This window comes from Fukomys damarensis, unplaced genomic scaffold (assembly GCF_012274545.1).
Source record: "Fukomys damarensis isolate Sample0158 unplaced genomic scaffold, DMR_v1.0_HiC HiC_scaffold_16, whole genome shotgun sequence".
Classification (NCBI taxonomy): domain Eukaryota; kingdom Metazoa; phylum Chordata; class Mammalia; order Rodentia; family Bathyergidae; genus Fukomys; species Fukomys damarensis.
In genome coordinates, this window is record NW_022900928.1 from 136,142,050 (window position 1) to 136,152,500 (window position 10,451).

The 10,451-nt window shown below is 55.9% G+C and overlaps 1 protein-coding gene across 1 annotated transcript in view; it reads left to right on the plus strand.

Moving 5' to 3' along the window:
• The first annotated feature begins 217 nt into the window (after positions 1 to 217).
• Positions 218 to 10,451, plus strand: part of Gal3st2 (galactose-3-O-sulfotransferase 2) — a 12,527-nt gene continuing 2,293 nt past the window's right edge. Inside the window, exons 1-4 of the mRNA XM_033763999.1 lie at positions 218 to 1,050; positions 8,207 to 8,293; positions 9,079 to 9,355; positions 10,075 to 10,440. Of these exons, the coding sequence (XP_033619890.1) occupies positions 1,022 to 1,050; positions 8,207 to 8,293; positions 9,079 to 9,355; positions 10,075 to 10,440 (759 nt within the window). The 5' untranslated portion in view covers positions 218 to 1,021. The remainder of the gene's footprint in view (positions 1,051 to 8,206; positions 8,294 to 9,078; positions 9,356 to 10,074; positions 10,441 to 10,451) is intronic.

The following is a 10,451-nucleotide window of genomic DNA, read 5'->3' on the forward strand; positions in this document are numbered from 1 at the left end:
CTGTGGGGTGTTGGTCTCTTCTTACTGATTTGTAAGAAACTCAACCATGTGGACACAACTCTTGGAGTCAGCCATGGCAAACATTTCTGTGGGGTCTTTTTTTGTTTTGTTTTGTTTTCTTTGTTTTTTGTTTTTTGAGACGGTCTCACTATGTAGTTGAGACTGACCTGCAAACTCACTGTGTAGCCCAAGCTGGTCTCCAACTCACAGCGATCCTACTGCTTCAGCCTCCTGAGTCCTGGGATTACAGGTGTGTGCCACCACGCCCTGCTCTTCTGTGGGGTCTTGTATGTCTCAGAATTCTATTATTTCCTAAGGATAGAAATGAACTTTCATGTAATAAAATCTACAAGTATTTGTATTTATTTCTTACTTCAAAGTCCTTCCTCAGAAGTCCCTTTGCTGCCCAATACTTAAGATAGATTTTCATCTGGTATAAAGCACACTTTTTAAGAAGAAATGTCTGGATTTGGCCCTGTCCCTTCCTTATCTGTCCAGGAACCTGTCAAATGTGCCAGCTGAGCACTGGCCATGCTGTGCAGAGACAAGAACCCTGAATTTCCCCCCTCAGCTGTGGGTGCAGAAGCCCTTGCTGGTCCTTCTGGACCCACCAGGCTGTATCCAGTGGATGGATCCAAGAGTGGGTGGGTGAGATGGGACTGGTTCTTCTGAACACCTGGCCTGGCTGCCAGGGCCTGCCTGAGGATGGAGGAGGAGAGGCTCAGTAAGGAGCCTGGCCTCCTGTTCCAGCCCAGGAAGAGGCCCAGCTCTTCTGAGAATGGAACAGTTAAGTCCTTCAACTGAGATGAGGGGTGAGGGCATGGCACATGCCTGAGCCAGCAGGTGAGCTTCTGCGGATTAAAGATCATGTTCAGCCACAGTGGCCACACCCCATCTGGTGCCTGTGTCTGGTGCCCTTTGTCCTTCCTCAGGCAGCTGAGAGCTGAGGGAGCCTGGGTAGTGGGACCTAGGGCCATTCAGACTTCGACTGCTGGCAGTATTACTGGCATCCCAAGGCAGCATGGTGTCCCTGATGGGAGGCTCTCAGAGGTGAGGCAGGGGCGCAGGGTGTCACAGTAGACCAAGATGCTTTGCTCCATGGAAGCCCTGAAAAGCTGGGGAGGGAGGCTTTGTTTTGAAAAGGAAGTCTGCTTAGCTTTGGGGATTTTACCTCTATGGCTTCTCTGAATTTGGCCTCTTTTGGTTTAATTTCAGACAGCAGAGAATCTCTCCCTCTCCTTCCCAGGCTTGGGCTGGTTGTGGGTTCCGGAGCTTGGGATCCATGGGAGGGTGTGGCCTAGGGTCTGGGTGGGGGCTGTGTCCCAAGGCTAGGTCTGTGCTTAGAGGACAGTCTGGGACTGAAGTCCCTCACACTTATGTGCATTTTGAGGTACTCAGGAGGAGGGTATGGGGGCCTGGTAGCAGTGGAGGGGGTAGGGCACCTATCCCTACCTCTATGGGTGACTGATGGTGCGCACCTCTCCAAGGAACAGGGAAAGTTGAGTGTTCCTAATGTCTAGGATAGAGGGAGGCGGGTATGGTCTTTAGATACCTTGCAGTCTACTCCTGCAGCTCACTGTGGTGTTTTTAGGGTTCCTGCAGGGTGGAGCCAGTTTTGCAGATGTGATTTGTGGAGGCCACTTGCCTGGTGCCACTGGATGGGATCCCTGGGTCTCCTCCAGCTCAGGGCCTCTGTTCCCCCCTCCATACCCAGAAGGCTCTACCATATCTTGTTTTTACCTCAGTAGCAGTTGTGGTAGTGGGCAGCTGGTCCTCCTACAGCCAGGCATCCCAGGTATCCATGACCAGCCCAAGCCTGGGAAGGACAGGAAGAGGCTTCTCTGCTGTTTGAAATGAGACAAAAAGAGGCCTGGTTCTTCCTGAAACCTGCCTTCCTGGAGTGTTGAGCCCTGGGGAATTTCATCGGGGAACAGAGCTATGTTGTCCTGCGATGGGCTGTGTGGCTCCAGTCCTGAGGTTGGTGGAGTGTGGGTGTCTGGCCAGCTTTCCGGTGACCATGCTGGTAGCCAGGTCTGAATGGGATAAGGGCCTTAGAAGAGCCTTGTGGGAGGGCAGAGGCCACCTTCCTGCCTGGGGATGAGCCCCACATGGAGAGGTCAGTGTCTCCCAGACAGGTCAGGTCCCTATCTGCTGCTTTGCCTGGGTAGGTGGGGGTTGGCTCTGGCTGTAGGAGTTAACATGTGTCCCTGGAAAAGCCTGACGTGTCTGAATCAGGTCACTAGAGCCTAGTGACCTGTCCTCAAGTGGGTGGTGTGCTGGCATGCTAGCATGTCCTAAGACATCATCCCAACTGGTTAGTAGCCCATGTCCAGAGCTAGATTGACCCCTACCCTAGCATGTAGCCAGGTCCTGGTGGGGAAACGTGGTGCAGAGCCATGGCAGGGCTACAGTCTCAGGAGGTGTCTGGGGATTGCAATCCTCAGTTACCTCTTTAGTGGCTAAGCCTCCGTTGAAAGAAACATCCAGGAAGCAGTGCTCAGACAAAATATTCCAGTTGTCCATGGAGTCACCAGCCCCCTTCCCCTGCCAGATTTGGGTGTCCACCTGTCCTTGGTCACTGGCCACTGGCATAGGAGTATAGGCTCTGGGTCCTGGGTAGCCCTAGGGGTGGCCTTGGGTGGGTCCCTTGGGTGTCCGTATGGAAGTTTGAGCTATCTGCTCCTCTGTTGCGGTGATAACTGGCCAGGGATTCAGTAGTGGCCATCTCTCCTTTGGAGTTCACGCCAGGGCTGTGCCAGGCAGGGCATCCACCGTAACTGGGGAGACAGAGTGTGAGCACCCTGATGGCATAGGGGCCCTTTCCTGTGAACAGCAGGACTCTTACTCCTATCATGCCTCTTGGCCTACCAGGGTGTGAGAAGCTCCAGTGTGGGTAGGGTTGTAGGTCCTGGGCAAGCATCCTTGGTCCCATGCACTGGCTGTTCACTAGGAGGTAGGGGCTGCAGGGTGGAGGTGGCCATCGCAGACACCCCTCAAACCCCACAGACAGAGCTGGGTGCACCTACAAGTCATTATGGACAAGCTCCACACCCTGGGGGGAGGCCCAGGCCAGAGTGGGTGTGGGGCCAGAGTGGGGTCCCCCTCTGCTGGCCTGGAGCACTGGGCCTTCTCCAACAGAGGCAACACAAATGTTAAATTTTAAAATAAATGGTAATTTCCTCTTAGGGCAGATATGGATGATGGCCTGGGGTTGTCTGGGTAGGGACAGTGCCCATGCAGAGACACTCAGGAGGCCTGGCAGGTGGGTCCATGGCACCAATGCTCCCAAGCAAGGAGGCCACAGAGCCCAGGTAGGAGGTTGGACAGCACCACCTACTTGAGTTTACCCTGGGTCCTCCTGGAAGGTGGGAGGCCTCCTGCACTGGCTCACTGGCCTGACTATGGAGGATAAACGTCTGCTATCTTTACAGCAGGAAGTGGCTTTGCACTAGGATTCAGCCAGGTGTCAGCCAACCGCCTTCCTGGTAGTTCACAGAGAGTGGAGAAGGTGTCCACAAGCTCATTAAATGATCAAGAGGTTCATCTCTGTCTTAAGGGTGGTTTTACAGTCTTGAGGTGTTTAAGTCTATGTTCTAAAGGGACCATTCCTTTCCCTTTTTGCACCTGGGAATTACTATTTATTTATTTAAAAAACATTTAAACTGTGTTTGTTCTTCCATAGACGAGAGCAAGCCAGGCTGACTAGCTTAGTGTGCTAGACTCTGGATTGTGACTTTCATGTCCCCTCCTCAGGCAGGGAGGGGGTGTTCAGGGCAGTATGTGTGTGTGGCTGGAGTAGGGTCAGGTGGCTAACTGAGTACATCCTCAGCCTCTGCTCTGGGAGACCCTGGAACCCGACGCAGGGTCTCTGGGTTGCTTCTCACTGGGCTGGCTCTTGGTGGACTATCAGACAGATGGCCAGTGTGTGCCGAGTTTAATGAACCTGAGCTGGGTGGAAACGGTGTGTTTGAGGGTTTTATATGGATCATAAAGTGAGGGCTAAGTGACAAGTAATCCCCATAGGGCTGTTATCAGGTAGGTTAAGCCCTAACTATGCTGGGCTGTAAAATGTTCTGTCCCTCTCCAGCACATGCTCTGCAGCCACCTTCCCAGGAGCTACTGTCCCATAGCCATGGCCCTTGGTAACTTGGGACCCTACTCAGGGTAGCTCTGTGGGGATGGAAAGGGCCTGTCTCCTCTCTAACCCTAGCAGGGACCCCAATGGTCACTGCTGGCCACTTGCTCTTCTCTATCTGTCCCTGCCTGCCCTGGACTTGAGCATTCCCAGAGCTTCTGTACACTGCAGTTGTGATGTCCATGGAGGCCCATTGGCCCACCATGACCCCTGGAGTCTCCTCTAGGCTGCTTTGAGCTCTGTGTCTGGAAGACTTAGGGAAAAGCATGGAAGTGAGGGGGTCAGGCCTGTGGGATGGAAGTATGGCTAGTGGGGACCCTTGCGGAATGAGATGGGGTACTGCACTAGGGTTCTGACCTGTCTGGCATGCACTTACAGAGCCTCCTCTCCCTACTGTCTCCTGCATCTCTGAGACCCATACTCTTGGAATAGAAGACGGGAGACCAGATGGGACAAGAGGAGGCTGATAAAGTTGTGGCCTCCACCTGGATACATGAGTGTGGCCTATGGGTAATTCTGTCAGATGCATAGTCCAGCTCTGGCCACTGAGAAGGCCCAGGAACATCCCAGAACCCAGACCAGGGCCCCTAAAGAGTGAGGGTCAGGAATTCCTTAGAGCCATGGCTGGTTTTTGGCCTGGCCAGGTGCCATCCAAGATGAGCCTGGTACATTCTGGTCAGCAAGGAGTAAGAGCAGAGCAGAGCATGTGTTTAGCCTATCTCATTCCTGTGGTCCTGAAGGGCCTGACAGGGAGGACAGAGAGGAAGCTAGTGCCCAGTCAGTGAGGTGAATCTTCTAGAAACAGCTTCCTAGGGAGAACACTATGGCTTGGCAAAGGCATCTAGAACTGCAGCTTGAATAAATATTTTATCTACCAATACAATAAAATTGGCAAATTTTAAAACATGCCAGACAGACTCAGGCTGTATGCAGAGCAATCAGCAAACTCCTGTGAGAGCTCTGACACCCCAGACTGCGCTTCAAAGGGCAATGGGCAGGGCAGGTGACATTCTGCTTCTCCAAGTTGCACCAACCCTGTGTCTCTGACAGGCAACCCTTAAGGTGTCTGGTGTCCCGGGGAGAGACCCCTCACAAGATGTCAGGCTGTTGTGGTCAAGTCCTGCCCTAGACACCAGGCCCTCCTAGTGACTTCTCTGCCTCCCCTCCTGAAAGACACACACACTTCTGTTTATTCCATCAGGCCACAGGTCATCACATGGCCAGTGGCTGTGTGCCCACAGGGTAGAGCATGGCTCTGGCCACCAGCCTCATCCTTATGATGTATGGGTGCTGACTCAAAGGAATGCAGGGTTACTCAGTGAAGACAGACAGTGGCTGCCCACATGGACCTGGTCACTCGTAGGAGAAATCCTTGGGCCAAACTTGCTGGGTGATCCCAACGTGGCCTGGCCCACACAGCACTAGCCAGAGGGGTGGTAGCCCCCATGCCTGGAGGTGGGATCCCCTGCCATGCTGGGGACACTGGCCAGGGTTGCCGACTCCACTCTGGAGATCATCGTGTTTGCTTTCTTCCTGTTGTTTCTAGCTGGTGGACAAGTGCTGGCCACTTGTCTCTGGGCCTTGCTATCCCCTGATTTTTGTCTGGACACCACATCCCTGCAGTGTTAGTGGTGGCTCTTTTTGTTCTGCCACCTAGAAGACCCTGTGCTGTGTGGAATGTTCCCAGATGTTTTTGTAGGTTTTTCTTGGCACCAAATTGTCCCTCAGTTGTCTGGGCCTGTGGGGCAGCTGCCCGCTGGGCTCTGCCTTCTGCATAGCAGCCCTGGGTGCACTCTAGGGGAGGCCGCCTTCCTCTCTTTCCTCCCACTCCTCCTCCAAACAAGCAGCAGTTGGGACCCTCTGCAGGCCTCAGGCCCGGCCCACAAAGGGCCCAGGGCCAGCTCTCATGGGGGTGGGAGATGGGTGGTGGGGAGGGAAGTTCCAGTGGAAAGGTGGTCAGGTCCAGAACTATTAGCAAGGGCTGCCGTGACACCTCCTGGGTGTGTCTGGGACAGGTGATCATAGTATCTACTCTGGAGGTAGGACTGCTGCTGGGCACATCCTCAGGCCATAGTGTCTGAGGACTCAGAATCTAAGGTTCATGGTGCCATCCCCAAAGCTAGAGTGGATGCCAGGCCTGCATCGTGTCTCCTTTTCCTGAGCTGCTCATGTAATCTGCTCTCTATCCACATGGCTAAGAGTCCCAGGAGGTGTGTGAGTTCTCCTGGCAGCTTTCACTATCCTACCAGGGCCCGTTGGGGAGGGCAAAGCCAAGCCTCTCTGCCTTGATCCCGTATTCAAGAATGAGAGGAACCAGTGACATGCTCTGGGGTCTTAGGGAGCAGGCAGCACTCAGCATGGCATGCTTCCCAGGTCTGCTGCTGGGACACCAGGACTGAAAATGCCTGGTGAAGAAGGGAGCACTGACCTATGTGCCCACAGCCAGGACTGCCAAGGAAGCTGAAAGATACTGAAACCAAGCCTGCAGCCTGAGGGGTGACCTTCCAACAGCTCCCTGGGTTAGACTGGAGCTTGGTCAGACTTGGGGCTGGGTCTCCCTGGCTTGTAAGCTCTGGTCCGGCGGGTTGGTCTGAGTCCTGAGTTCACACCCATGTGAAGCTCTGTGTGAAGCTGCCCATACCCATAGGGGCACCCATGTGAAGCTGCCCACACCCATGTGGGCAGCTGCCTGTGGCCTAGTGTCAGGGCCCAGCAAGGTTGGACCTGCAGGCAGTACCCAGCTGTGAGGAACCTGGGCCATGAACCATACCAGGACTAGAAGGACATCCACTTTCCCCCAGAGACACTGCTCTCTGACAGGGATCCCATGGGGCCAGGACTCACTGTCCCCTGGACCTACACAGGCCACTACATGTGACCTCGGTTGTGGGACTGCACTCTGGCCAAGTAGATGCGAGTGGAGGTTTGCTAGAGTCTTCTAGAAAGGAGTCTGGCTCCTTTTGTGGCTGGCTGTGTTCTTTTTCTTTTTTTTGATGATCTAATGATGGATGAGATGTTGGAGCTTGGCCATGAAAGCAACATGTTGGAGTGGGGAAGACACCAATATCCTGGGGTGATGGGGCTAGCAGGATGCAGGACTAGTGGTGGGGGGTGAGTAGGACCAGAGCAATGGGAAGACAGAGCAGCACTTCAGCTGAGGGAAGGAAAGAGGGCAAACTGGAGGAACAGACCAGGAGCTCCAGTCATTACTTTGTGACTGAGGCCCTTCAGAAACCTCAGTAGAGATCTGGGGGGCTAAAAAGCCTGAAGAGATAAATTTGGGGTGACCCTAGGGGGTTGAGACTGGCTAGGGCTTTCTCTCATTTTCCCAGGACCCAACCCCAAAAATGCAGGTTACCGTAAACCACCCAGGTGTACATGGGTCCGGGCAGAGGAGGGACAGGGAGGACACTCAGCCCGTTCACTACTCCTGGAATCTTCTGAGTCTTCTGTCCAAATGCAAGCCCCCTGCATTAGGAATGTGCTGTCCCTATCTCAGGCTCAGTCCCAGTCAGCAAGATAGGGGAGCCCCTGCCCCGGTTACTGCACCCACTCTCCCATCCTGGTTGGATGCCAGTCAGTTGGCCAGACACCAGAAGGATTAGGGCCAAGGTTAGGCTAGCCCTAACCCTGAAGAGTATGTTGAGGCTTCGCAGGGCCATTTCTAGGGTGATTTCTCCCTGGCAGGCACATGGCACTGTGTCCTTCCAAGGAAGAGGTGGTGTATGAGAACACAAACCATGTGACCCTTAGCATGGTGCTAATTCATCACTGGGTTCTATCCTATGACTTCCTCTAGCCCTCGTCATTATCCAGGGCCACCCCCAAATGCCACCCATGAGTTGGTGCTCTATGATGGGTTATGGGCATGCAGTACAGTCATGGCATCCAACGCCTTCAAACTCATCCCTGGCCTATATCTCTGCCTCTCCACCTGGCCCTTCTTCCCTGTGCCCCTAGTCCTGGGCAGAGAGGGTAGAGCCTGCATCCAGTGTGTGACAGTGTGACAGGGGCAGGGCCGGGATGAGGGAGGGCTGTGTGGGCCTGTGGGGAACTGAGATCCACCCACAGGTCGCTCCGGACGATCCTCCTCTTTCTGGTGCTAGCTGTGCTCCTGCTGGTTGGCCTCCTGCACATGTATGTTGGGCTGTTCCTGCCGTGAGTACTGTGTTGGATCCCTGTACCCCAGGAGGGTTCCCCATCTCAGCAACCCTAAGGGCAGGGCTGGGACCTCTACCTGCCCACCCTTGGGCACCAGCATATGCTGGCAGCCTGTGGTGGGACACACATTCCCATTGAGCTTCCCTCTCACCTCCTGGAGGGACCAGGAGGCCTTCCTTGAGGATCTGTTAGTGTCCAGGCCCCCCTGAAGAGGTTGGCTGGCCCCCAGGGTGGGGTCTGGGAAGGTGGAGGTCAGACCTGTGCCCTCTCACTGCCAGTGTTCCCCCAGTAATCTTCCCCAGCTGGTGACACAATTTATGGCAAGAAACCCAAACTCTGCATGAGTCTCTTCCCACCCCCTGGTTCCTAGTTCAGGGCAGGGCTCTGGATTCTGCCTTGTGGGCACTGGGGCAGGGAAGGCCCAGCAACTGCCTCCTCTGGCCCTGTGTCTGGCTGGCTTCACTTCAGGGCTTCTTCATCCCAGGGTGAAGGGTTGGGGTCAGCCAGGAATAATGGATGTGTGGCTGAGTTCAGCGCCACAGGGGTACTTTGAAAGTTAGAAAGCAGGCCGCAAGTCCAAGGGGTACTTGAGTTGGGGCTGAGCCTGCAGCCCATGTGGGAACTTCTCTGTCCCAGTGGGGCTCTTGGGCTGCAGGGTGAAAGGGTCTGCAGACAAGGGCCACAGTGACAGGTTGAGGGTGGGGGACTCAGGTTGGGGGTCTGGGTGGGGTTCTGTGGAGAGTGCACTGCCAGGCTGAGGCTTCCTGGGTCCTCTCTCCCAGTCAGCTCATGGTTGAGGTGGAGGGGCCACCCGTCACCAACATCATGTTCCTCAAGACACACAAGACGGCCAGCAGCACAGTGCTCAACATCCTCTACCGCTTTGCTGAGATGCACAACCTGTCTGTGGCGCTGCCCCAGGGCCCCAACATCCACCTGGGCTACCCCTGCCTCTTCACGGCACACTACGTGGAGGGCGCCCTGCAGGCTGGCCCTCACCTGGGGCCTCCCCGACAATTCAACATCATGTGCAACCACCTGCGGTTCAACCTTCCTGAGGTGGGATTCTGAGGCTGAGGAAGGCAGGGACTTTGGGTTCAGGGTGGCGGAATCCAGGAAATGGAGGAGGGTTCTGAGCTCCAGGCTGCCAGGGCCCGGCAGTTGCTCTTGGAATGAGACCCAGCAGCCCACGGTCCCTGAGGCCCCCCCTCTGGTTCCTGAGCCTGCTTCTCTTTCTACTCTGGACTTTGGTGCTCTGCACTCTGGTGAGGATGGGGTCAGAAGTCCCTCCAAGTCATCTGGGTCTCCACGGAGGGATCAGCACCTCCCAGGGGCTCCCCCGATTTTCCTTCTAAAGGGAATTGTGTGTTGGGGTGAAGAGAGGCGTGGCCCAGCACAAGTGCAGCCCAGAACACCGGCCTTCTAGGTGGTGGGAAGCACAGTGGCCTGGATTGGCTAGGGCCGGGTGGGCAGAGGCGATGGTGGGAGGGCAGCGCACGGCTGGGCTGTGCTGTGCTCGGGTGGGGGTGAGGGGCTGAGACACGCAGCCCAGCCATCTCCTGGACTGTCGCTCCAGTGTGTGACACGAGGACTCCAAAGGGGCACAGGAGAGAGGGCGAGCTCAGACCCGCTGCACAGAGGTCGTGGGCTGCCCAGCCTCCCTGTGGCAGCGCGGCTGGCTGGCTGGCGGCCCCTGGGCACGCGGGCAGGGGAGAGTGGCTCTGTTCCCGGGCGCCGTCACCTCCTCGAGCCCGCTGCACCTCTCTCTGTCCCCGCAGGTGCAGAAGGTCATGCCCAAGGACACCTTTTACTTCTCCATCCTGCGGCACCCGGTCGCCCACCTCGAGTCCTCCTTCACCTACTTCAAGGACTACACACCAGCCTTCCGCGCCGCGCGCAGCCTGGATGCCTTTCTGGAGGCGCCACAACGCTTCTACAACGCCAGCGCTGGGCTGAGGAACGCGTATGCGCGCAAAGGCATGTGGTTCGACCTGGGTTACGACAGCGACGCGCCGGCCGAGGACGCCTATGTGCGCGCGCGCCTGGCCGAGCTGGAGCGGCGCTTCCAGCTGGTGCTCATCGCGGAGCACTTCGACAAGTCTATGGTGCTGCTGCGGCGCCTGCTGCGCTGGCGGCTGGATGACGTCGTCGCCTT